This window comes from Colobus angolensis, unplaced genomic scaffold (genome assembly GCF_000951035.1).
Source record: "Colobus angolensis palliatus isolate OR3802 unplaced genomic scaffold, Cang.pa_1.0 Scaffold630, whole genome shotgun sequence".
In the NCBI taxonomy this organism is placed as follows: Eukaryota; Metazoa; Chordata; class Mammalia; order Primates; family Cercopithecidae; genus Colobus; species Colobus angolensis.
The window spans coordinates 303,577-325,135 of NW_012119933.1; the positions used below are offsets into that span (position 1 = coordinate 303,577).

The 21,559-nt window shown below is 46.7% G+C and overlaps 1 protein-coding gene across 5 annotated transcripts in view; it reads left to right on the forward strand.

The window, feature by feature from the left end:
- SORBS1 (sorbin and SH3 domain containing 1) overlaps nucleotides 1-21,559 on the forward strand; it is a 253,714-nt gene that overhangs the window by 131,045 nt on the left and 101,110 nt on the right. For 3 of the 5 annotated variants that reach the window (XM_011963923.1, XM_011963925.1, XM_011963922.1), the window contains 3 exons: nucleotides 10,562-10,588; nucleotides 10,706-10,818; nucleotides 17,989-18,357. In XM_011963923.1, the coding sequence (XP_011819313.1) occupies nucleotides 10,562-10,588; nucleotides 10,706-10,818; nucleotides 17,989-18,357 (509 nt within the window). The remainder of the gene's footprint in view (nucleotides 1-10,561; nucleotides 10,589-10,705; nucleotides 10,819-17,988; nucleotides 18,358-21,559) is intronic. The other 2 variants (XM_011963926.1, XM_011963927.1) reach the window with 1 other exon arrangement.

Below are 21,559 nucleotides of genomic sequence, written 5' to 3' on the forward strand. Positions count from 1 at the left end.
ATAACCACCACTTTGTGTTAGCTTTGACTGAGCAGGTCATCCTGTGACGAGAGCCAGTACTCTGCAGACTGCACTCAGGCAGACTGAAATAGCTTAGGGCATAGGGCATAAGCAGTGGGATGGGCTAGAGGTTGGGCTTCTTAGAGCTCATCCCTGCTTCCTAGAGGTGCACTGTGACCTGTCCAGGCTGGGCTGGAGGTGCAGCCAGGGGAGACTGAGAAGTGTGGATGACTCGATGACCTTGCTCCCGGAAAAGCAGAGGTGGGCAGGGCTCAGGCCTGGGATGATCACCAGCCAGCTGCAGGAGCAGGATCAGGAGAGTAGTTCAAAGGCCCAGTGTAAACTAGGAGCAAAGGGAGATCAGAGAAGCCACATGAAGCCCATCTCCCCACCTTAACCCATCACTTGGGAAACCTGAGGTATTGAGTTTTAGAATTGGGACTTCAGAACCCGACAGATCTCTGTGCACACCCTGCCCCCACCACCTGTCGGCTGTGCGACTTTGGTCGAGTTATTCACTCTCTCTCAACCCTAATGAACTGTAGAATGGGGTTGATAATAGCACCTGCCTCATAGGATTGTTGTGAGGAAGAAGTGTATGAAGTGCTGTGTATCATGCCTGGTGGCGTGGAATAGACTGTTAGATGTTAGCTGCTATTTGATTATCATTAGATTATTTTGGCCTCTCCAGAGACGACTTTGCACAGTCCAAGTATTCTGGGAGTTGGCAAACGCTGACTTTGAGATCAGGCACAGTTAGTTTAGGGTGAGACAGCACCTCTCCACTCTGTAGGGCAGTGACTTTCACGCTTTAGCTGCATCAGAATCGCTTGGAGTAAAAAGGTAGGTTGCTGGCCCCCAGCCCGGAGTTGTAGAATGTAGGGTTCCCGCTTGCAGGTCTGAGATAGGGTCTGAAGGTTCGCGTTTCTGACAGGTTCTTAGGTCATGCTGATGCAGCTAGTGCAAGGACCGCATCTGAGAGCTGCTGCTGTAGGGGACGGGAGCTTGCTTTCTTTTTTTTGAGACGGAGTCTGGCTCTGTGGCCCAGGCTGGAGTGCAGTGGCGTGATCTTGGCTCACTGCAAGCTCCGCCTCCCGGGTTCTCGCCATTCTCCTGCCTCAGCCTCCCGTGTAGCTGGGACTAGAGGCGCCTGCCACCGCACCCGGCTAATTTTTTGTATTTTTAGTAGAGACGGGGTTTCACCATGTTAGCCAGGATGGCCTCGATTTCCTGACCTTGTGATCCTCCCGTCTCGGCCTCCCAAAGTGCTGGGATTACAGGCGTGAGCCACCGCGCCCGGCCGGGAGCTTGCTTTCTTGAAGGAAAGGGAGGGAGAAATTGAATGGCGGGGAGGACCACTCCCTTGGGACCAGAGAAGCTAGGCAGTAGGGTACGCAGACCCCTCTGGGGCAGCGAGAGTGGTGTGTTGTGATAAGACAGATATGATATGTAGGATGGAAATGGCCAGACCTAGCATCCTGGAAACTGACTTTCTTCCTGCCCAGCCACCCATAACAGGTGCCGGGTCACATGCTGGTGGATGAGGCCAGGCTAGGGTTTGAGCACAAACCCCCTTCTGGTGATGTTGATCCCTGTGAGGGCTTCTTTATCCTTAGACTGAGGGCAGGCCCGAGCAGCCCACAGCCCTGAAAGTCAACAGAATAGCTTCTTGGTCCTGCATCCCTGAGCCCAGCCCTGACTCTTAACCTACTGGAAAGGTGGGGTTGAGGAGAGAAGGCAAAGTTATTTTATTCTAAGGCTAACCTCATCCAGCCTCTCCAAGCCTAACTGGGAAGACCTAGCTCCCAAGCTAGAGAGCGTTTGGAGAAGAGAGAATCCTAAGGGATGATGCAAAGAGAAAGGCCTTATGTGCAGTCAAATGACCTTACAAACCGGCTGTCTCATCCTCTGGCAGTAAATGGAGATGGTGGAGAGGGAGCCTGGAGCTCCCTCTAGTGGTTACAGTGTGGCATTGACGTAGAACACAAATATGCCTACCAGGTGCACGCGTGTGCTACCAGTACCGTGTGTGGATTTGTTTTTTCTTTTCTTTTGTTTTGTTTTTTTTTTTGACAGGGTCTCACTCTGTTGCCCGGCCTGGAGTACAGTGATGCAGTCATTGCTCACTGCAGCCTCGACCTCCCAGGCTCAATCTGTCCTCCCACCTCAGCCTCCCAAGTAGCTGAGGTGCACACCACCACACTTGGCTAATTTTTATATTTTTTGTAGAGACAGAGTTTCTCCATGTTGCCCAGGCTGGTGTTGAACTTGTAGGCTCAAGTGATTCACCTGCCTCGGCCTGGCAAAGTGCTGGGATTACAGGTGTGAGCCACCATGCCCAGCCCTGTGTGTGGATTTGAGGCACTTTTGGAAACACTCTCTTATCCTAAAATACGTTTGTGTCTTACAAATTTCTACCAACTAATTTGGTGAAAAGAAACTTCACCAAATCTTTTTCACCAAACCATCACCAGATTGTTTTAAAATGCAAATATTGGCCGGGTGCGGTGGCTCAAACCTGTAATCCCAGCACTTTGGGAGGCCGAGAGGTCAGGAGATCGAGACCATCCCGGCTAACACGGTGAAACCCCGTCTCTACTAAAACAATGCAAAAAAACCAGCCGGGCAAGGTGGCGGGCGCCTGTAGTCCCAGCTACTCGGGAGGCTGAGGCAGGAGAATGGCGTAAACCCGGGAGGTGGAGCTTGCAGTGAGCTGAGATCCGGCCACTGCACTCCAGCCTGGGCGACAGAGCGAGACTCCGTCCCAAAAAAAAAATAAAAAAAATATGCAAATACTATACTCGGAAGAATTAAGGGATAGCTATCAGTCATTCACACCTTACAGTAAGTTCATCTTTGTAAATTGAGATCATCGAATCCAAATAAGCATACATTCATTCAGCATTATCTGTGTGCCAGGTGCTGAGTGAGTCACTTGGAATTGTGATGAGAAAGGAGGAAAAGACAGCAATTCTAGGTGCATTAGGTGAGGGCAAAAGGCAGTATGTTGCAACAGGAGTCAGGTGTGGACGTGGAGTCAGCCATCTTGCTTTCGGGCTGTGGGTAAGTCCTAGTGTCTTTGAGCCCATATCGAGTATGAGGAACTTGGGCCAGATGCTTTCCAAGCCTTTCTAGCTCCAGAATGCTCTGTGACCTTAGGAAGTTTGGAAGTTAGCCTAACACAAATGGAATCCTTTTGATTGGTGATAAATTTAAGATGGTACAGGAGGGAAGTTTGGATGAAAAGGAACAAGCTGGGTTTGAGTAGAGGAAACAAAAAAACCCACATGCTCACTGATGCGAACGAAGCAGGCTAGAATGGGTTAACACTGGGGAGTGGGCTTAAAAGAGGATGTCAGTAAGCCTGGCACAGTGGCTCATACCTGTAATCCCAGCACTTTGGGAGGCTGAGGTGGGCGGATCACTTGAGACCAGAAGTTCAAGACCAGCCTGGCCAACATGGTGAAACCCCATCTCTACTAAAAATACAAAAATCAGCCAAGCATGGTGGTGCATGCCTGTAATCCCAGGTACTCGGGAGGCTGAGGAATTGCTTGAACCCAGGAGGCAAAGGTTGCAGTGAGTGAGATCATGCCACTGCACTCTAGCCTGGAAGACAGAGCACGATTCTATCTCAAAAAGAAAAAAAAAAAGAGAGAATGTGAGTATAGACAATTCAGGAATGGCAATCTTGTCCCCTTACTATGCTACCTATTGGCTAGCATCCTGCTGGCTCTTGACTCTGACAGTGTCCATGTCAACCTCCAGATTGACAACTTGCTGGCCTGTACCAGTCTATTGTCCCATCCTGGGGCCTGGGAGCTCCTGGGCCTTCCCTGGCTTCATTATAACAGTTTTCAGCAGTATTTGCAGACAGCCATGCCCAGTCTGGACTGGGAGCCCAAGTGTGAGGCGGTGGATGGCTCTTGCCAAGGATTGCTTCCTACTCCCAATGCCTTTGCAGATAGCTAATGTCAGATGGCGTCTGGCTCCCTCCCTTCTCACCAGGGACAGCATTTGTCCCCCAGCTGCTCTCTCTGCTTCCTTTCTGACTTGCTCCCTGTTTGCTACCTTCTTCAATGCCTATAGGTGTCCAGGTTGCTGATTATTTGCCTGGATTGGAAGCTCTAGTCCCTACCTGGCCCTCTGATACCCACATTTCAGCAGTGCCCCTATTTCTAGTCCTTGTCCCAACCCCCTTGCCTGGAAGAGTTGATATAGTTCTGGTTTCACACAGTTCTCTACTGAGGTTGAGCACTGCCACTTACTGTCTTTGTGATATGGACAAATTACTCCACCTTACAGGGCTTCAGTTGCCTTATTTGTAAATTGGAGATGACCATAACAGAGTTGTTGAGATTAAATTAGCTATTTTTTTTTTTTTTTGAGATGGAGTCTCACTCTGTCACCCAGGCTGGAAGGCTGGAGTGCAGTGGTACGATCTCAGCTCACTGCAGCCTCTGCCTCCTGGGTTCAAATGATTCTTTTGCCTCAGCCTCCCAAGTAGCTGGGACTATAGGCGCCCACCACCACACCTGGCTACTTTTTTTTTTTTTGTATTTTTAGTAGAGATGGGGTTTCACTATGTTGACCAGGCTGGTCTCAAATTCCTGACCTCATGATCCACCTGCCTTGGCCTCCCAAAATGCTGCGATTACAGGCATGAGCCACCGCACCCGGCTAAATGAGCTCTTTCGTGTCAAGCATTTGGCACAGGCCCAAAGCAAGTGCTCTTTAAGGGTAACCATTCTAGTTCCTGCAGGTCAAGAGGCTTGTTAAAGATTTGAAATAATTTCAGTTTGAAGCCATGAGGGTCTTACCCTAGCATGGTGGCAATGGGAGTGAAGAGCAGAGGATGAGGATCAAAGTGCCTTTTGGAGAATGAAATGAGCAGGGCTCCTTGTGGTGTATTTAAGGACCACAGAGAGGTGGCTCCATATGGCCCAGGAGATGTCTTCCCTGGTTGGCTAGGAGAGTAATTGTGGCACTCATGGAGGTGGAGGGATTTGTGAAGAGTGCTGAAAAGAATGTTGAATTCCATCTTTTGATATGTTGAGTTTCTTGGCAAGGGAAGGACTTCCAGGAGAATGTTTCTAATGGGAATTTGGGAATTCGGAGTCCAATGTGTGGATTTGGAAGCCATCTGCATCCACATGAACTTTGAGAGAATGGAGACATTCTCGGGGGTGGAGTGACAGAGAGAGCCCTGGAAATTGCCCAGTTGACACTCATTCTCCAGACTCCTCCATTCAAGTGGTGGCTTAACTCAAGATCCCTGACCACAGCTTCCTGATCAACCTCCTCATCTCTGAATGTGGACCTTAGTTTTTGGATCAGAACCATCTGAAAGGAATAGCAGTAATCTTAGTACCGACTCCCTGCCCCCAGGAGAAACCTCATCACCTTATCCCTGCCTCCTTACCTCATTGCCACACCAGGTCTGAGTGTTGGCTATATTGGTTCAGAGTGACTTGATCATGTCCCAGGTCAGGGTGTTTTCACTCCAGATCGGGAGCCTGAGCTGGTGGTGGGTATGATACCAAGCTTCCTGTTTGGTATAGTCTAAAGATCTTGTGGCTTGATATATCAATTCCTGTGTTCTGACTTAGATGCCAGGGTCTATATTTTGTTAATTCTGTACCAGTTGGCTCCGGTCCTTACTGCCTGATTCTTGAATGCAAAGTTAGCTTTGGACATAAACATTCTTGGACCCACAGTCAAATTATTTCCTCTGGTTTGACTCTCACTTTTGCTCTCCAGAAATGGCAGCAGCAAAAAGGTACCATAGGAAGGTTAACATTGAAGCAGTTAAAGGTACCCCGTACCTCCATTAAATGTGAGTGTTTTTGATGAATACACGTATGAACATTAGGGCCAACTGAGAAGTTGGAGGGAAAAGTCCTCACGAGAGTGCACCCTCCCTTCTGACGCCAGTTGCAAGTTCAGGGGATTCCCAAAAGCTCTATCAGATTTGGTGCAATGCTAGAGGGACTCACATAACATATTGAAAGCTGCTGTGCTCCGGGTTATGGTTTATTATAGGGAAAGGATACAGATTTTAAAAGGCAAGAAGATGCACATAGGGTGGAGTCTGGAAAAGGTACCAAATGCGGAGCTTCTGTTGCCCACTGTGCGTGGAGTCAGGACATATTATTTCCCAGCAGTGATGTGTGACAGTGTTCTCAGAGCATTTTTTTCGACCAGGAAATGTACCCGAGCCTTTGTGTTCAGCATTTTTACTGTGGCTCCATTACATAGGCATGATCCACTGCCCACAGGGCAGATCTCCGTCTCCAGTCCAACTTCCTAATCGATCGAGCTCCTGGTGGCTCAAAGGCCCTACCCCAAGTCACATAGTTGGTGTGACTCAAACTCCCAGATAAACAAAATCACTCCTATCAGGCAGGACTTTCCAGGAGCTCAGAGATTACATCCCAGAAGCTGAGGGCCAAGGCCAGACTTCTTTTTGGATAAAGTTAAATTCTGTACTATACAGCATGAATACAAAATAAACACAAATAAGATTTGGAACACCCTTACACTTACTATTAACATCTGTCATCTACCTCTTAAATACTCTTATCAGAACACATCAAGACTCAGTCAATGAAAATTATCCTAAGATCCCAAGAAGAATTGACTGATCAGCAAAAGACTTTAAAACAGGTCAAAATGAAATTAGCATAGAATGAGATAAAATAAAATATCAGGAGGCTACAGCCACAGGCTAGAAAAGATTGAAATAAAGAACAGCTGGAGGAAAAGATAAGGCAAAGTAAATTATGCTTCTTGTAGAAAGGATAGGTCTCTCAGGACTGCAAAAGCTCTCTAGGATCCAACTTTCCAAGGCACTCCCCCCACCTTGGGAGCTATAAGGTAATATTTATTGAAAGAAGCATTTTGACAGTCTCTTCAATCAGGAGTTAATAATGGATGATTATGTGTGCAAAATTTCATACTGCTGCACACAGGCACAAATGGCCTCAGGCTGCTACCAACCTTCCAGGTTCAGAAGATGAGGTAATAGATGAAGGATAGTAAGATGTCAGAAATACAGCTGTCCTTTAACAAGGAAGAAAAGAACATTTAAGAGGTCCTGGGAACTGCGTTTTTGGGATAGGGGAAGGGGAACAGTTTTAAAGACTTGGAGTGAGAGGAAAAAGTGGATGTATCCCTAAGGATCTTATGTTCTTAAAGCTATTTATCACACGGCAGAGATCAACAATGCTCATTTTTGTCCATGGTTATTTTTCCCCCTTATGCTTTGAATTCTGATTTTGCAAAACACACGCTTTATGCCAGATACTTTCATTTAGTCCTCGTGATTCAAAAGAGGTAGATATTATCCCCATTTCACAGATGTGGCCAGGTCATTTGCCACAGGATATGCAATTAGCAAGATAGAGACTCAGGGTTGAAACTAGGCAATCTGATGTCACAGCGATACCTGGAGGTTTGGGCGAACAGTTCACATCTCAGCTTTCCATGGCATAGCTGTTTGCTAGTGTCACTTGAATAGAACCAACCCAACTGAGAACCAGAAAGTGGGCAAAATAATGTGTCCCCAGTTCCATGTACGAAGTTTACATGCTTCATTAGATAGCCCTTCATTCAGAACCTGTTGACGTTAGTATATGCATAAATCTAATAAATTTGATAGACTTATTTGACAAAGGTGGACTAGAAATAGCAACTTAGAAAAGAAGATGGAACAGTACAAGTGATAGCTGTGAGGGAGGAAGTGGACCATTGTCACGGCATGTCACCAGGTGTTTAAGGGCCTGCCAGGTGTGAGGGGAGCTCTGGGCCAGGAAGCCGTCTGGATGCAACAGGGAGTGTGGTGCACTCAGAGGTACTTTCACGTACCTGATCTTTGATTCTCAAAGATTCTCCAATTCTTCGATTGGAGAGAATCCAAGGATCATACTCCCTGTGAGGAGTATAGGGTAAGGATTACATTTTGTAGATGAGAAAAGTAAAATTTAGCATGGCTAGTGAGCTTGCTCCTGGTCGTACAAGCCGGTACATTGCAGTATGTGAGCAAAACGTATGTCCTGTACCTTTCCCAACTGTGGTCGTCCCTCGCTATCTGCCAGTGATTGGTTCCAGGACCTTCACGGGTACCGAAATCTGAGGATGCTCAAGTCCCTTATATAAAATGACATTGTATTTGTACATAACCTATGCACATTCTCCTGTATATTTTAAATAATCTCTAGATCACTTATAATACCTAATATAGTGTAAGTGCTATGTAAATAGTGGTTATTCTGTATTTTTTAATATTATTATTGTTTTCTTATTTTTTGTTTTCTCCCCCAATATTTGATCCATGGTTGGTTGAATTCACAGATGCGGAATCCGTGGGTATCGAGGGCCAACCGCATGTGGTTTTTGTGGGGTGGAGAAGACAAGTAGCAGTGAATTGTCCGTAAGGAAGTGGCAGAAATGTAACAGGCAACCTGCTAAAAGAATATGTAGCTGAATTTAAAAACTGTTTTAAAGGGGGAAAAATAAAATGGATACAGCTAGTTTTCCAGAATAAGGAAGTTTTTGAGTGTACCTCTCATCGGTGGTTCTCCTGGTGTCGGTTATGGACTGGCAGCCTCAGCATCACCTGCAGACTTGTTAGAAATGCAAATTCTTGGGCCTCACCTCACACTGCATCAGAAGCGCTGGGAGCCAGGCCCAGCCACCTGTGTTTCAGCAAGCCCTGATGCAGCCACACCACTGCTATACGTGAATGCCAATCACTCAGAACCTTTACCCTACCTTGCCTTTTGCTCCAGCTGTTTTTGGCTCCCACCACCTCTCTGAAGCATAGCATCCTCTTCATGGCTGATGGGGATGCTGGTGGCTGTGGAGGTGGTAGGCAGGGTGCTAGGTTTGGATTCTGGAGACTTGGGCTGACTGCTTTGTCACTTCCTGGCTGTGTGACTTTGGGCAAGTCAGTTGGCCTCTCTGTTTCCTCATCCATGAAGGAGAGTGATTAACTACTTCACAGAGTTGTTGTGTACACTGAACTAAAACTAAGTGGGGGTAACAGTGACTCACAGTGGCACTTAGAGAGGTGTTCAGTAAATGTCTGTAAATCTCAACTTGGCATCTGGAAAGCCCATATCTAGCCCCTGAGGGACCCACACTGAAATGGAGGCTTGGGCAGTGAGACTGCAGTGTTAGTCCCTCTTTTTCTACATGATAAGGCAAGAGGAGATAGCCTGGGAGAGGAAGGGGTTAAGGCTTGGCTAGATTAGGGATTGGCAAATCATGGCTGTGAGCGGAATCTGGCCTGTGCCTTTTTTTGTACAGCCCTCGAGCTAAGAATGGCTTTTACATTTTTTAATGGTTGAAAGAAAAATCAAAAGAAGAATGGTATTGTATGCCACATGAAAATTTTATGAAATTCAGATTTTAGTGTCCATAAATAAAGGTTTATTGGAACACAGCCATGCTCATTCATTTACATATCATCTGTGGCTGCCTTTGTCCTACAACAGCAGAGCCAAGTAGTTGCATCTGAGACCATATGGCCCATCAAACCTAAAATATTTACTATCTGGTTCTCTATAGAAAAAAGTCTCTGGACCCCTGGGTTAGATCAAGGATAGAGAGTAGAGACAAGAGATGATACAGTAGATGATAAATAGCAAACATTTTTCTGAACTTTGCCAAGCACTGTGGTAAGCATTTCGCATGCATATATGTTCTTATTAACAACACTTATAAAACAGGCATATCATTATCTCCATTTTTCAGATGGACAAACTGAGGCTTATAACTTGCTCAGGGTCATAGAACCCTTAGGTGGTAGACCCAGGATATGAATTGAGGCCCAGCTGCCTTTCCAGTCAGGTTCGCAACCACTGCAGTCTCCATTTGCTGCCTCATGGTGCTATGTGCTATGTGGATCAAACTAGGAGAAGTTTAGGGTCTCTGAAATGCATCAGACGGTGGCTGGGAAGGCTGAAGGGAGACGAGGGTGCTTTGTGATGTGATGAACACTCAAGAAGGGTGATTAGATTTTGAAATGTTTATGTGGCTCATTTAATGGAAAGAAGAAAAGCAGGCAGGGAGAAAAAAAGTCTTTATCGCAGCAGATACCTCCTGGCTTAAGTCATGTTCTGTCCCTTAGCCCAGCACCATCACCCCTGGAAAAAGTGTTTATCCACTTCTCTCTCTCCTGGGCTTGTTAGTTGGTTGGGAGTGGTCATTCTGAGCCCACAGCAGGCGCAAGGAAGGGGAATGAGAGGCAGTGAGTAGGGACTGGACAGTAGAGAATTCTGTTGCCTTTTTGTCTGTAAAATAAGAATGTCAAGTAACAATTGTTTCTTCATCCCTGTGAATGTGAGCCTTGTGTTTTCAAAGGTCAGTGCCTGTGAGCACATCATGGTTTTGAGTGGGTTCCTATGGTAATCAGGCCATCGTGACTGAGGGCATTTTGTGGCAGACAACGGGGTGCTGGATTTTCAACCTTCTATGCAGTTCATGCTTGTTTCCTGCAAATGTAACCATTTCTGTTTTTCCCCTTTTCTTGTTTTCATCCTTTCTGCACCACGTGTAGGTCTGGAGCCAGAGCTTTCTTCAGCAGGTATGGCTTCTCTTGCATTCTCACCTTTCTGGCCTTCTACTAAGGACCCCAGAGTTACAGGGGAACCAGGGAGTTATTCCCTGTGAGTGAGAGGTTTTTTTCCTCCCTATTTCTCAGATGAGTGGAGGCTTTCTTCCAGTGCTGATGCCAATGGAAATGCCCAGCCATCTTCACTTGCTGCCAAGGGCTACAGGAGTGTGCATCCCAATCTTCCTTCTGACAAGTCCCAGGTAGGCATGTGCTCAAGGGCAGGGTGGGGACTGGTGAGTGGTACCTGTTCTTGAGTCTCTTAACTTGAGTCTCAGCAGGAAGACTGGTGACTTCCTGCTTCCCCAACTGGATAATGGAGTAGGTTTCAAGCTTTTGGACAACTCCAGATAAGCTCTGCAAGGACCGAGCTAAGGGAAAGTTGGGGTCAAGGGAAGCAGAGGCATGGAATGAGGTTGGTCTGTACCTGGGTGTTGGAAATAGGCCTTGATGCCTATTTAGGTTTGTTATGTATGTAGAAGTGTTCTGAAAGAGGGAATTCATTTAGCCTTGGATACGTAGGAAAAAGATCTGAGATTTTTTTTAAAAAAAATTCTTTAGAGTGTAATATTCGAGAGAAGAATGCATCTTGTGTTTATTCCAATTGTTTTCTGGAGATGGGGCTGTAAGAACTCCAGCAACAGTATCCTTACAGATTAAGATCAGGAAGCTGTGGCCAGGCTCTAAGTCCAGCAACCCAGGAACAGGCAAAATGGCGGTACAGCCCAGCTGTATCCTACAAAAGAAAATCCCCCAAAGCTGTACAAATTGGAGTAAGGATACTTCTGCTTAAGTCTTTCCCCCTAGGTAGCTTTCTTGATCTTTCTTCCTTCCCTCACCTGTTGTTACTTTGTCATTTTGATAAAGGGAATAGACCATGTTTTAATTTAGGTGATCTGTGATGAACATTTTTGCATACAGGAGCCACATCTGTGGAATCGACTACTACTCCTTTCTCTCTCTCTCTCTCTCTCTCTCTCTCTCTCTCTCTCTCTCTCCCTCCCTCCCTCTCTCCCCTCTCTCTCTTTCTGTCTTCCTCTCTCTTTTTTGGAGTCAGGGTCTCTATCTGTTGCCCAGGACAGAGTGCAATGGTATCATCGTAGCTCACTGAAACCTCCGATGGCTGGCCTCAAGCCATTCTCCCACTCTGGCTTCCCAAAGTGTTGGGATTATAGGTGTGAGACACCGCACCTAGCCTAGTCCCTTCTCTTAAAGGAAGCTGTGCTGCTCAAAAACTATTGCAGAAATGTGTTCCTTGTGTGGTCTACTTCCCTGTGCCTTCCTTCTGTGAAGGTGTTCCCTGAACTCAGAAGGGGTCTGGAAATTCTGCAGGTCCTTCCTAGTTCCCACCCTACTTCTCCAATGATCCTCTTGTTCCTGCTCCTGAGGATGTAAAATTGCATTTGCTGCTGAAATGAAGCTGAATCAGAGATGATATTTTTTTCCCTCTCTATAGATGCTTATCTTCCCCAGTGTGGAATTGGTTGCTTAATTGTCTGCCTTGTACGCTGAGCAACAAACACATTTAGCCTTTCTGCCACCTGCCATCACTTGCCTCTCTAGGTACAGCCATATGCATCCTGGGTCACTGGTTAGAACCAGGAGCTGTAAATGAGCCTGGCTTTTTGAAGTCCTCATTAGACACAGGGACTGGGGAGGTCACTTGTCTGGTAAATGACTTGCCCTGGTTTTCCCATTCCTAAACCCCCTCACAGTGTATAAATGTGCTGCCTGTGGCAGACGTACTACTTTTCAACCGTCTCAAGAATGGATGCCATCAGCTCTATGCAGATTAAGAAACAGTGCTGATTAATTCAGAGCAAATGTGGAAGCATGTCCTCTTCTACTATCAGTGACTTAGTTCAAAGGGTAACTCAGTAACTCTTTTTTTTTTTTTTTTTTTGAGACGGAGTCTGGCTCTGTCTCCCAGGCTGGAGTGCAGTGGCCGGATCTCAGCTCACTGCAAGCTCCGCCTCCCGGGTTTACACCATCCTCCTGCCTCAGCCTGCAGAGTAGCTGGGACTACAGGCGCCCGCCACCTCGCCCGGCTAGTTTTTTGTATTTTTAGTAGAGACGGGGTTTCACCGTGTTAGCCAGGATGGTCTCGATCTCCTGACCTCGTGATCCGCCCGTCTCGGCCTCCCAAAGTGCTGGGATTACAGGCTTGAGCCACCGTGCCCGGCCTAACTCAGTAATTCTTTTTGGCTTCTTAAGCAGCTCTTTTGAAAAGATAATTTTAAAAGCATGTGAAGTAAATAAAAATTCTTTTAAAATAGATTTATTTAACACAGCTTTATTGAGCATCTCCGTGGTGTGCAGATCACTGTGTGAAACATCGCCCTCAAGAGGTTGATAAGGGTGAACACCCTATAATATCTTTTACAAAGCATGTTTTCTTATCTGTCACTATCCAAGAATTTTCCTTTTATTGGGGTTCCCTTTAAGGGAACCTGGTAAATTGCTCATAAAGAGGTTTTTATCCTGCATATTCAATGTAAAATCAGCCATTCAAATTTCAGGAATCTTTAGGTCGCGCATTACCTCTTAGATGTGTTTTCTAAATGGAAACATGACTTCTTGTCTGTATAGTGATTGCCAAAGCTTTAAGTATGCAGTGGCTTAGACAAGGGAATTGGTAGTTTACAGAACTGTATAAACTATAAACATACCATGATTTTCCAGAAGCCTCATATTTTTACTGACCCACCTTCTAAAAAGATAAATAGAATTTCATTTGTAGCAAGCTGGGCAGAATGCAAACTGCCTGTGTGGTTCCCACAATGTTTACAACAAAAAGTAGTTCCCTGCATGTAAAGTCACTGTGCCTGTCCCCTTTCTTCTTCAGGACTAAAAGAAGCCCCAGGGCAGGAGACCTTTGGATCTGAGTGCACTGTTGATGCTCTGGGGAAGCGTCCTCTCTACAGGGTCAAAGCCCTGGGAAGGCTCATGCCTGATGTAATGCATCCCTGGCACCATATATGGTGAGAGCCGAAATAAGTTAGAAACTCACTGAAGCTGATTTCTATCTTTGGACAAGAAGAAATCACATATGGGACATTTGAGCTGAAAGTAAAAGTAAATCTGAGCTCAAATCAAAATGGTCTTTTGCTTACCTCCCTACCGCCATTATCAGCATGCCCGCCAGTCCCTTTGGTGCGTGCTAGCCCAAGTGTTTTGTTTCTGGAATCGTTGTCTGTAAACATGTTCACTGAAACCAAGTGAGTTCACCTGAAAGCTTTTGCTGTTGCTTACTACTAGAGAGGGGCTATTTATTTTGTTTTTCTTGGCTGGTACATATTCACTGGCACTGCCATGGGTGCCCTGTGGAAAGGATAGGCATTGAATTAGCCAGGGATATCCAAGTGAGCTGCTTCTCCAATGAGCTTATTTGTACCTTGAAAACTGAGTTTAAGGAACAGGTTATTTACTGTTCCTGGGTTGATGGTCTGATCTGGACTCATAAAACTTTTTTTTTTTTTTGACAGTCTTGCTCTGTCACCTAGGCTGGAGTGCGGAGGTGCCATCGCAGCTCACTGCAACCTTGACCTCCTGGGCTCAAGCAATCCTCCCTCCTCAGCCTCCTTAGTAGCTGGGGCTACAGGTGTGTGCCACCACACCTAGCTATTTCTTTTTTAAATTTTTTGTAGAGACAGAGTCTCACTGTATTGCCCAGGCTGGTCTCAGACTCCTGAGCTCAAGTGGTCCTTCTGCCTTGGTCTTCCAAAGTGCTGGGATTACAGGCTTAAGCCACAGTGCCCAACCCATAAAACTTTTACATATTTTTCACCTATTCACCCTTTCTAACATTCTTTCTTCTTGCCATCTGTATGCCACAAATATAAGAATGAAATAGGCCAGACACAGTGGCTCATGCCTGTAATCCCAGCACTTTGGGAGGCTGAGGTGGGTGGATCGCTTGAGGTCAGGAGTTCGAGACCAGTCTGGCCAACATGGTGAAACCCTGTCTTTATTAAAAAAAAAAAAAAAAATACAAAAATTAGCCGGTTGTGATGGCAGGCACCTATAATCCTAGCTACTCAGGAGGCTGAGGCAGGAGAATCGCTTGAACCCGGGAGGCGGAGGTTGCAGTGAGCTGAGATCACACCATTGCACTCCAGCCTGGGCAACAGGGCGAGACTGCGTCTCAAAAAAAAGAATGAAATAAAATTTAAAATAAATTCAAAATAGACCCAGATCTTGCACCGTCCTCATTTTTGGTCAAAATTCAAAATTCACTTACCAGATATTGACCAAACTCTAATATACTTCACTTGTGTAATTTGAAGGAAAGTTCTGGTTTTCTTCTAGAACTGGGATATCTTTAAAAATAGGAGCCACTCACACCTGTAATCCCAGCACTGTGGGAGGCTGAGGCAGGTGGATCACAAAGCCAGGAGCTCGAGACCATCCTGGCCAATATGGTGAAACCCCGTCTCTACTAAAAATACAAAAAGTAGCCAGGTGTGGTGGCATGTGCTTGTAGTCCCAGCTACTCGGCAGGCTGAGGCAGGAGAATTGCTTGAACCCGGGAGGCGGAGGTTGCAGTGAGCCGAGATTGTGCCACTGCACTCCAGCCTGGGTGACAGAATGAGACTCCGTCTCAAAAGAAAGAGCCATTAAAGAAAATCTAGGCCAGGTGCAGTGAGTGGCTCATGCCTGTAATCCCAGCACTTTGGGAGGCTGAGGTGGGCAGATCACGAAGTCAGGAAATCGAGACCATCCTGGCTAACATGGTGAAACCCTGTCTCTACTAAAAATACAAAACATTGGCCGGGCGTGGTGTCATGTGCCTGTAGTCCCAGCTACTCGGGAGGCTGAGGCAGGAGAATCACTTGAACCCGGAAGGCAGAGGTTGCAGTGAGTTGAGGTCACATCACTGCACTCCAGCCTGGGTGACAGAGCGAGATTCCATCTCGAAACAAAACAAAACAAAAAAGAAAATCTAGCAAAATGAAGTTTCCTCATCTCATAGTCTAATTCCCAGTTGAGCCACAGGTTGGCAGATGACTCTTGTTGATGTGAGGATCAGACTGGAGGGTTACCCCATTTCCTGACCCTCTTCTCCACTGAGACCCTAAGAGGAGCAGGGTTGAAAAAAGAGGGATGCTGTGCGAGCCTCTGGACCTGCAACCAGAGCTTTGGGCTTAAGCTATGAATCTGAGGCTGATCATTGACCTCTGGGGCTGATTCCCTTTGTGTGGTGGTGGGCTGGGTGAGATGGGCATGGGGCTGGATTTTGACAAACTAGGCACAGTCCAATCCGGTAAAGGCCAATTCAGTCCTTCATTGCCTGGTCCCCTCTTTTGTGTACATCAAAAATGGGAGACTGTGTGCTTTTAATCTCATGCTTGTCTTCCTTCTAATAATTAGCTTCATCAGATTCTTTCCTCTGAGAAAAGAGCACATGTGTATTCAAAAATCCTTGGCATTCTGTTCTTAGGGCGCTTTAATTTGTTGTGCTTACGGAATTGAGTGCTAAATCTCAGTGACTCAATTAAGACATCTGTCTCCTGTGAACACAAATAAGGATGGTTCTTCCAATTCTCCTTTTTTCTAAGGGAAAAGAATGAAAGGCACTCAAAAGAGTTCCAGTGAACATAAACTTCTAAGGCCAAAGGCTCGAAGATAAATCTTGAGGGAAGGAGGTTTGAGAGGGAGTTGGGGGCTTTGGGGCCTCTCCCACTGGTGTTTAGTTCACTTGGCGCCCTTCTTGAGTCAGGACGTCTAATAAAGATGCAGTCAGCCAAGGATTGGTGTCAAAATTGATGTAGCACGTGGCCTGCTATGGGCTGGGCTCAGCTTCCCTGGATGCAAAGGAGAGTCAGGCCTACCTCTCCAGGTCAGTGGGATTCAGTCTTTGGCTTCACTCAGAGAGAACTGTGGATACTAGGAGGAATCTAACCTGAGTATGTGCTGAAAAACGTGTTAAGAATTGTTTTTGCTTAGATCATGTTATGCTGTCGTTTCTAATGATCGTCCTTCTTTCCATTTCCCTCTTTCTTTTTTCCCTGTTTGATAACGTATCTTGAAAATATTGCTAAAGGTTCTCTCTCCCCCACGCCCTCCTCTCCCTCAAAAGGACCGCTTTGCATGGCAGTCCCCCACCATCCACAGTACCTACAAGGATTCCCTCTACCTGAGCTCACCAAAGCCTTACATCCCACTCGGCACCCCCAGGCAGCAGAACCCCTCACAACCCCAGCCCATCTCTGTCCTCCTGGCAGCTGGATCGGCTCCCAAAGGTGTGGTGTGCCCTGGTTCCTTGCTTCCGGACTCCACGTTCCCCAGTGCTTCATCCCTACCCCAGCAGCGCTATGCAGCCACCAGGACAGTTTATCATAAGAATGTGAGCTCTAACCCATGTCATGAGGCAGTTGGGATTAAAAAGGTCAGCAGCTTATATGTACCTTGTTTATCCAATAACATTTGCCTGGCGGCGTCAGAAAACTCCTCTCGTGTTGCACGTGACCCTGCCAAAGGCACTCCCTCGGAGGCTGCGGGCACCCGAGCACCGGCTCCCAGCCTTGTCTCCCGCACAGCCGGCACAGGAAAACCACCCCCTGCTCCTCCTCCTGACCCTCCCAAGCTATTCTTTGACATCCGTAAAGATGCCGTTAACCGTGGCGAGAGTCCTTCCCTGGGGACTCGGGCTTCGTTCCCAGATGTGAGACCACCTGTGCTAGGCCCCCGGGTTACCTCTGATCCCGAAAACCGGAAGAGCAAAGAATCTTACCTTTTGCAGCCGAGTTATCCAGCCAAGGCAAGAAATTAGGAATGTTTGTGTGTCTTCTCCACTGTCTCTTTCAAAACTGTTGCGAGCAGCTCATTGTTCACTGGGCTGCCCTACCCTCCCTTTCCTCATTAATATTGTTGTGGCTTGAATCCTGAATTCTTCTGTCTGAACCTCTCAGCACAGTACTCTCTTTGTCTGTCTCTCTTTTCTGTAAATGTGTAAGTATGCTGGAGCGTGGAATCCAGAGACTAATAACATGGTGAGATACTCATTGTTCATGTTTTATTACAAGGTGCCAAAGAAATTGTATTTACTTCCAAGCTTTCAGGCTCTGTGGTGGTGGTGTGGGGTTAAACACAGCCTGCCCGCCTGTTCCGTTGTTCTCTCTTTCTCTCTCATAAAGTGTTAAAAGGATTCAAAAATAGATGGATGAAAAGCGGAGTTGGATGGGGTTCCCTCTGTGTCATGGAGTGTCAGAAGGCCAGCTGGCCAGCTCCGACTGTCTCATGTACTCTGAGGAAAGGGCACTGATTAAATGTTTCTCAGAGTACCTCACTGCATGCCCACTCTCAACCGTTTAAATATGGAATTCTTTCCTCGTATCATACCCCTTTCCATAACGACCCCCTTATTTCCACAGGATGCCACTTCCTCCAGTGCAGCCCAGCCGGAGGTAATAGTTGTCCCTCTCTACCTGGTTAATACTGACAGAGGGCAAGAAGGCACTGCCAGACCTCCAGCACCTCTGGGGCCTCTTGGCTGCGTCCCCACAATCCCAGCGACCGCCTCTGCCGCCTCACCTCTGACCTTCCCGACTCTAGATGATTTCATTCCCCCTCATCTGCAGAGGTGGCCCCACCACAGCCAGCCAGCCCGCACCTCTGGCTCCTTTGCCCCCATTAGCCAGACGCCACCATCCTTCTCACCACCACCTCCACTGGTCCCTCCTGCCCCGGAGGACCTCCGCAGAGTCTCGGAGCCTGACCTCACGGGAGCTGTTTCGAGTACCGTAAGCTTGCCGGACTCCCCTCCTCACGGCTTTTCTGAATGTCTCCTCCCAGCAGTCACATTCCCTTTCTCACTGACGCTCTGAGCTCTGAGGACAGCACTGGCTGCCGCTGTGCCTGCGTGATGACTGGAGCCGTGTCCCCTGTCACTAGCGTGCATGCTTCCCGTGTGTCTTCCCTGGGTCTCTCGGGTTATTCCCCATCTCTGCAGTGCCTCTTCTGCTCTGTCCTGTTGGGAATGCGCATCTTTCTCCCTCTGAAGACAACATCTGTGGCCTTTATGTTGACTGGCCATGCTCTTCACAGGCCAGATCGGGGGTCATGTAGAGAGCTGAGGAAAGCTGAAGAATTATGGGGAAAAGCAACGGCAGGTGTGGTGGGTGCTACTTGCCAGGGAGTGGGGAGATCTCGGGAGGAAGGGATTCTCATGTTGACCTAGTGAGTAAATAAACAAATAAACGCTCTGAGGTATGCAGAAATGACAGAGACTGGGATTTTTTTTTTTTTTTTTTTTAGTGAGAGAGTTGGGTTTAAGTGAGCAAGTGGGTCTGAAAGCCCTGTACAAATGTTAGGACTTTTACCTCAAAAGGTAGGCATTTGCTAGGGCCCCTGAGGAGGAGGCCCCAGTAGCCTTTGTGGCAAAACAGGGCACCAGTGGCCACAGGAAGTCAAAGGGCCCTGATGCCTCAGGTCCCATCCTGCGGGTGAGGGAATGAGTTCCCGTCACAGCCGGGAAAGCTCAACTGCTTTAGAGTAAAAGCTGAGTCAAAGTGCCAGGGTCTCCTTTTTCCTTAGGAGCCCTGGGAATTGAGAGAATCTGAGAACTTCAGTGCGAGTTGTAATATGGGGATACGTGAATCTACTCACAGGGCTGCGGGTTCAGTGGGACCGAGTAGTAAAAGTTCCTGTTATGGGGCTTGACATAGAGAAGGTGCCTAGTGAATGTTAGCTATGTTGCTGAGGACTTGCCCTGGCAAATGAGGGCCAGGGTCACTCAAAAGCAAGTAACTGGTTAGTTAACAATTCATCATTGAGTTCTACTGTGGTCTAGGCATTCTGCTAAGTACTCTGGGCACAACCATGAGTCAGGGCCTTGTTCCAAAGGAATTTTTGGAGTAGGAGGTCACTTCTCAAGCTTTGTGTACGTGGGATCATCTGAGGGTCAGGGAGGCTTGTTTAAATCGTCACCCTCAGGTTATACTCCTAGAATTTCTGACTGAGTGGGTCTGGAGAAGAGCCTGGGAATCTCTCTTGGTATCAAGTGCTCAGGGCTTTCAGATGCTGGGGTCCACATACTACAATTTGAGATACAGTCATCTAGTGGTTCATGCAATTGGCTGATGGAACTAAGCGTTTACTGACATCCCTTCGTGTAAAGATGTATGCCTGCAAAACTGTTCCAAATGGCTTGTTAAGCTGAAGCCAGTCATGCAGAAAGCAGGAAGGAAACTTTTTATTTGGCTTATTAGATAAATTATAATGAGGCATCAAGCACATCAAAGCTGGGAACTGTTAGGTCCTGAGCCACGGCCTGTTCTGAAATCTCTAGTGCTGTGCAATGTAGTTAGGTCAGCACCAGGCCCAGTGTGGCCCATGGGCTTGGATATCCTTCTAGCTTTGAATTTTGCAGCTCAGCCCCATTGGAGAAAAATGCTAGATTTTTCCCTGATCTATTCCCCTCTACCTTCAGCCGAACTTAGAATTTAGAAGCCACTCTTGTTTTGAGAAGTGCAGGCATCTTCCCTTTGACATGGATTATGTTTGCCTGGAGTAGCGGGTAAAGTGAGTCTTATGTTTGGTGTCCTCATAGACCATTGTGAGTAGTTTAATTGTGTATCCTATAATTTATCATTTGTGTAGACCTAGGTTTTCATATCAAGTTGGTTTTAGGTGTACCAGGACAGATTAGTTGGGAAAGTGTCCTCGACGTCTCAAACCTGACTAATCAGCCTGTTGTAGACATCCCAGAAGGACCTCAGTTGGCCTGATAGCTTCGGGTTTGGCCCTGAACAGAGGTGAAAAAGGAAACCACTTGGATTCCTCTTGACAGAGGAGGAACCCCAGTGGATGGTGTCTGAGCTGCGAGCTGATGCCTGCTCCATCTGTAGCTAGTTGAGAGAAAGAAGGAAGAATAAAAGTCATGTTAATTGATTTGAGTTATTTTAGTCAATAGCTGTTTTTGTGATGTTCCAGAAATAAGACACAAAGTAAAATTTGTAAAGAGCTTAATGCTCATATGATCCACCCAAACATCGCATTAGGCATTTATACTTTAAAGAGCTGTATGCCTGATATTTTGTGTTTCTTGGATGCATTCAGGCAGTTTGTAATGATATGTCATTTATCATAATTATATCACTTTGGAGATAAATTAGGAAAAGTGTAATTATTTTCCATTTTCTAAATGGAGGAATCAAGGTGAGGCACTTTTGTATAAAATCATACCGTGCTTCTCAAGTCTTGAGAAAAGGTTTTATTCATGAAATTGAGCTGCCCCTCATAACTAAATAGTGGCAGCTGTTTTGCAGACTGTCAGAAGAGATAGACTGACCTAGGCAGTGTTGTGAAGTTCCTACTGTGTGTCAGGAGCTGTCCTGGGTGCTGATGCCTATATCCTCTTTTGATAAGCATTTGTTTTCTTGCTACAAACATTTGCTCAGACACACCATTGCTGAAAGATGCCGCCTGTCATTCATGTGGCATTTACTAGCACCTGCTATCTGCAGGGACTGGGCTAGGTGTGAATGAGGGGGTGGCCCTCATCCTGTGGGTACGTTCACAGGAGCTGATCTCTGATTATTGCTTCAAGATAATTATTGCTTTAAAAGTAACTATCAAAATCTTGTTCTTAAAGCCCTTTAAGAAAAGCATCCTCAATTTACGGATTATAAACTCAAAAATAGAAATGTGTAGATATCATGAAGGAAACTATCTAAATATCCCTAGTACCTTTTGGGGTCTTATTTTGTTTTAAAAGACTGGCAGAGCCGGGCGCGGTGGCTCAAGCCTGTAATCCCAGCACTTTGGGAGGCCGAGACGGGCGGATCACGAGGTCAGGAGATCGAGACCATCCTGGCTAACACGGGGAAACCCCGTCTCTACTAAAAATACAAAAAACTAGCCGGGCGAGGTGGCGGGCGCCTGTAGTCCCAGCTACTCGGGAGGCTGAGGCAGGAGAATGGTGTAAACCCGGGAGGCGGAGCT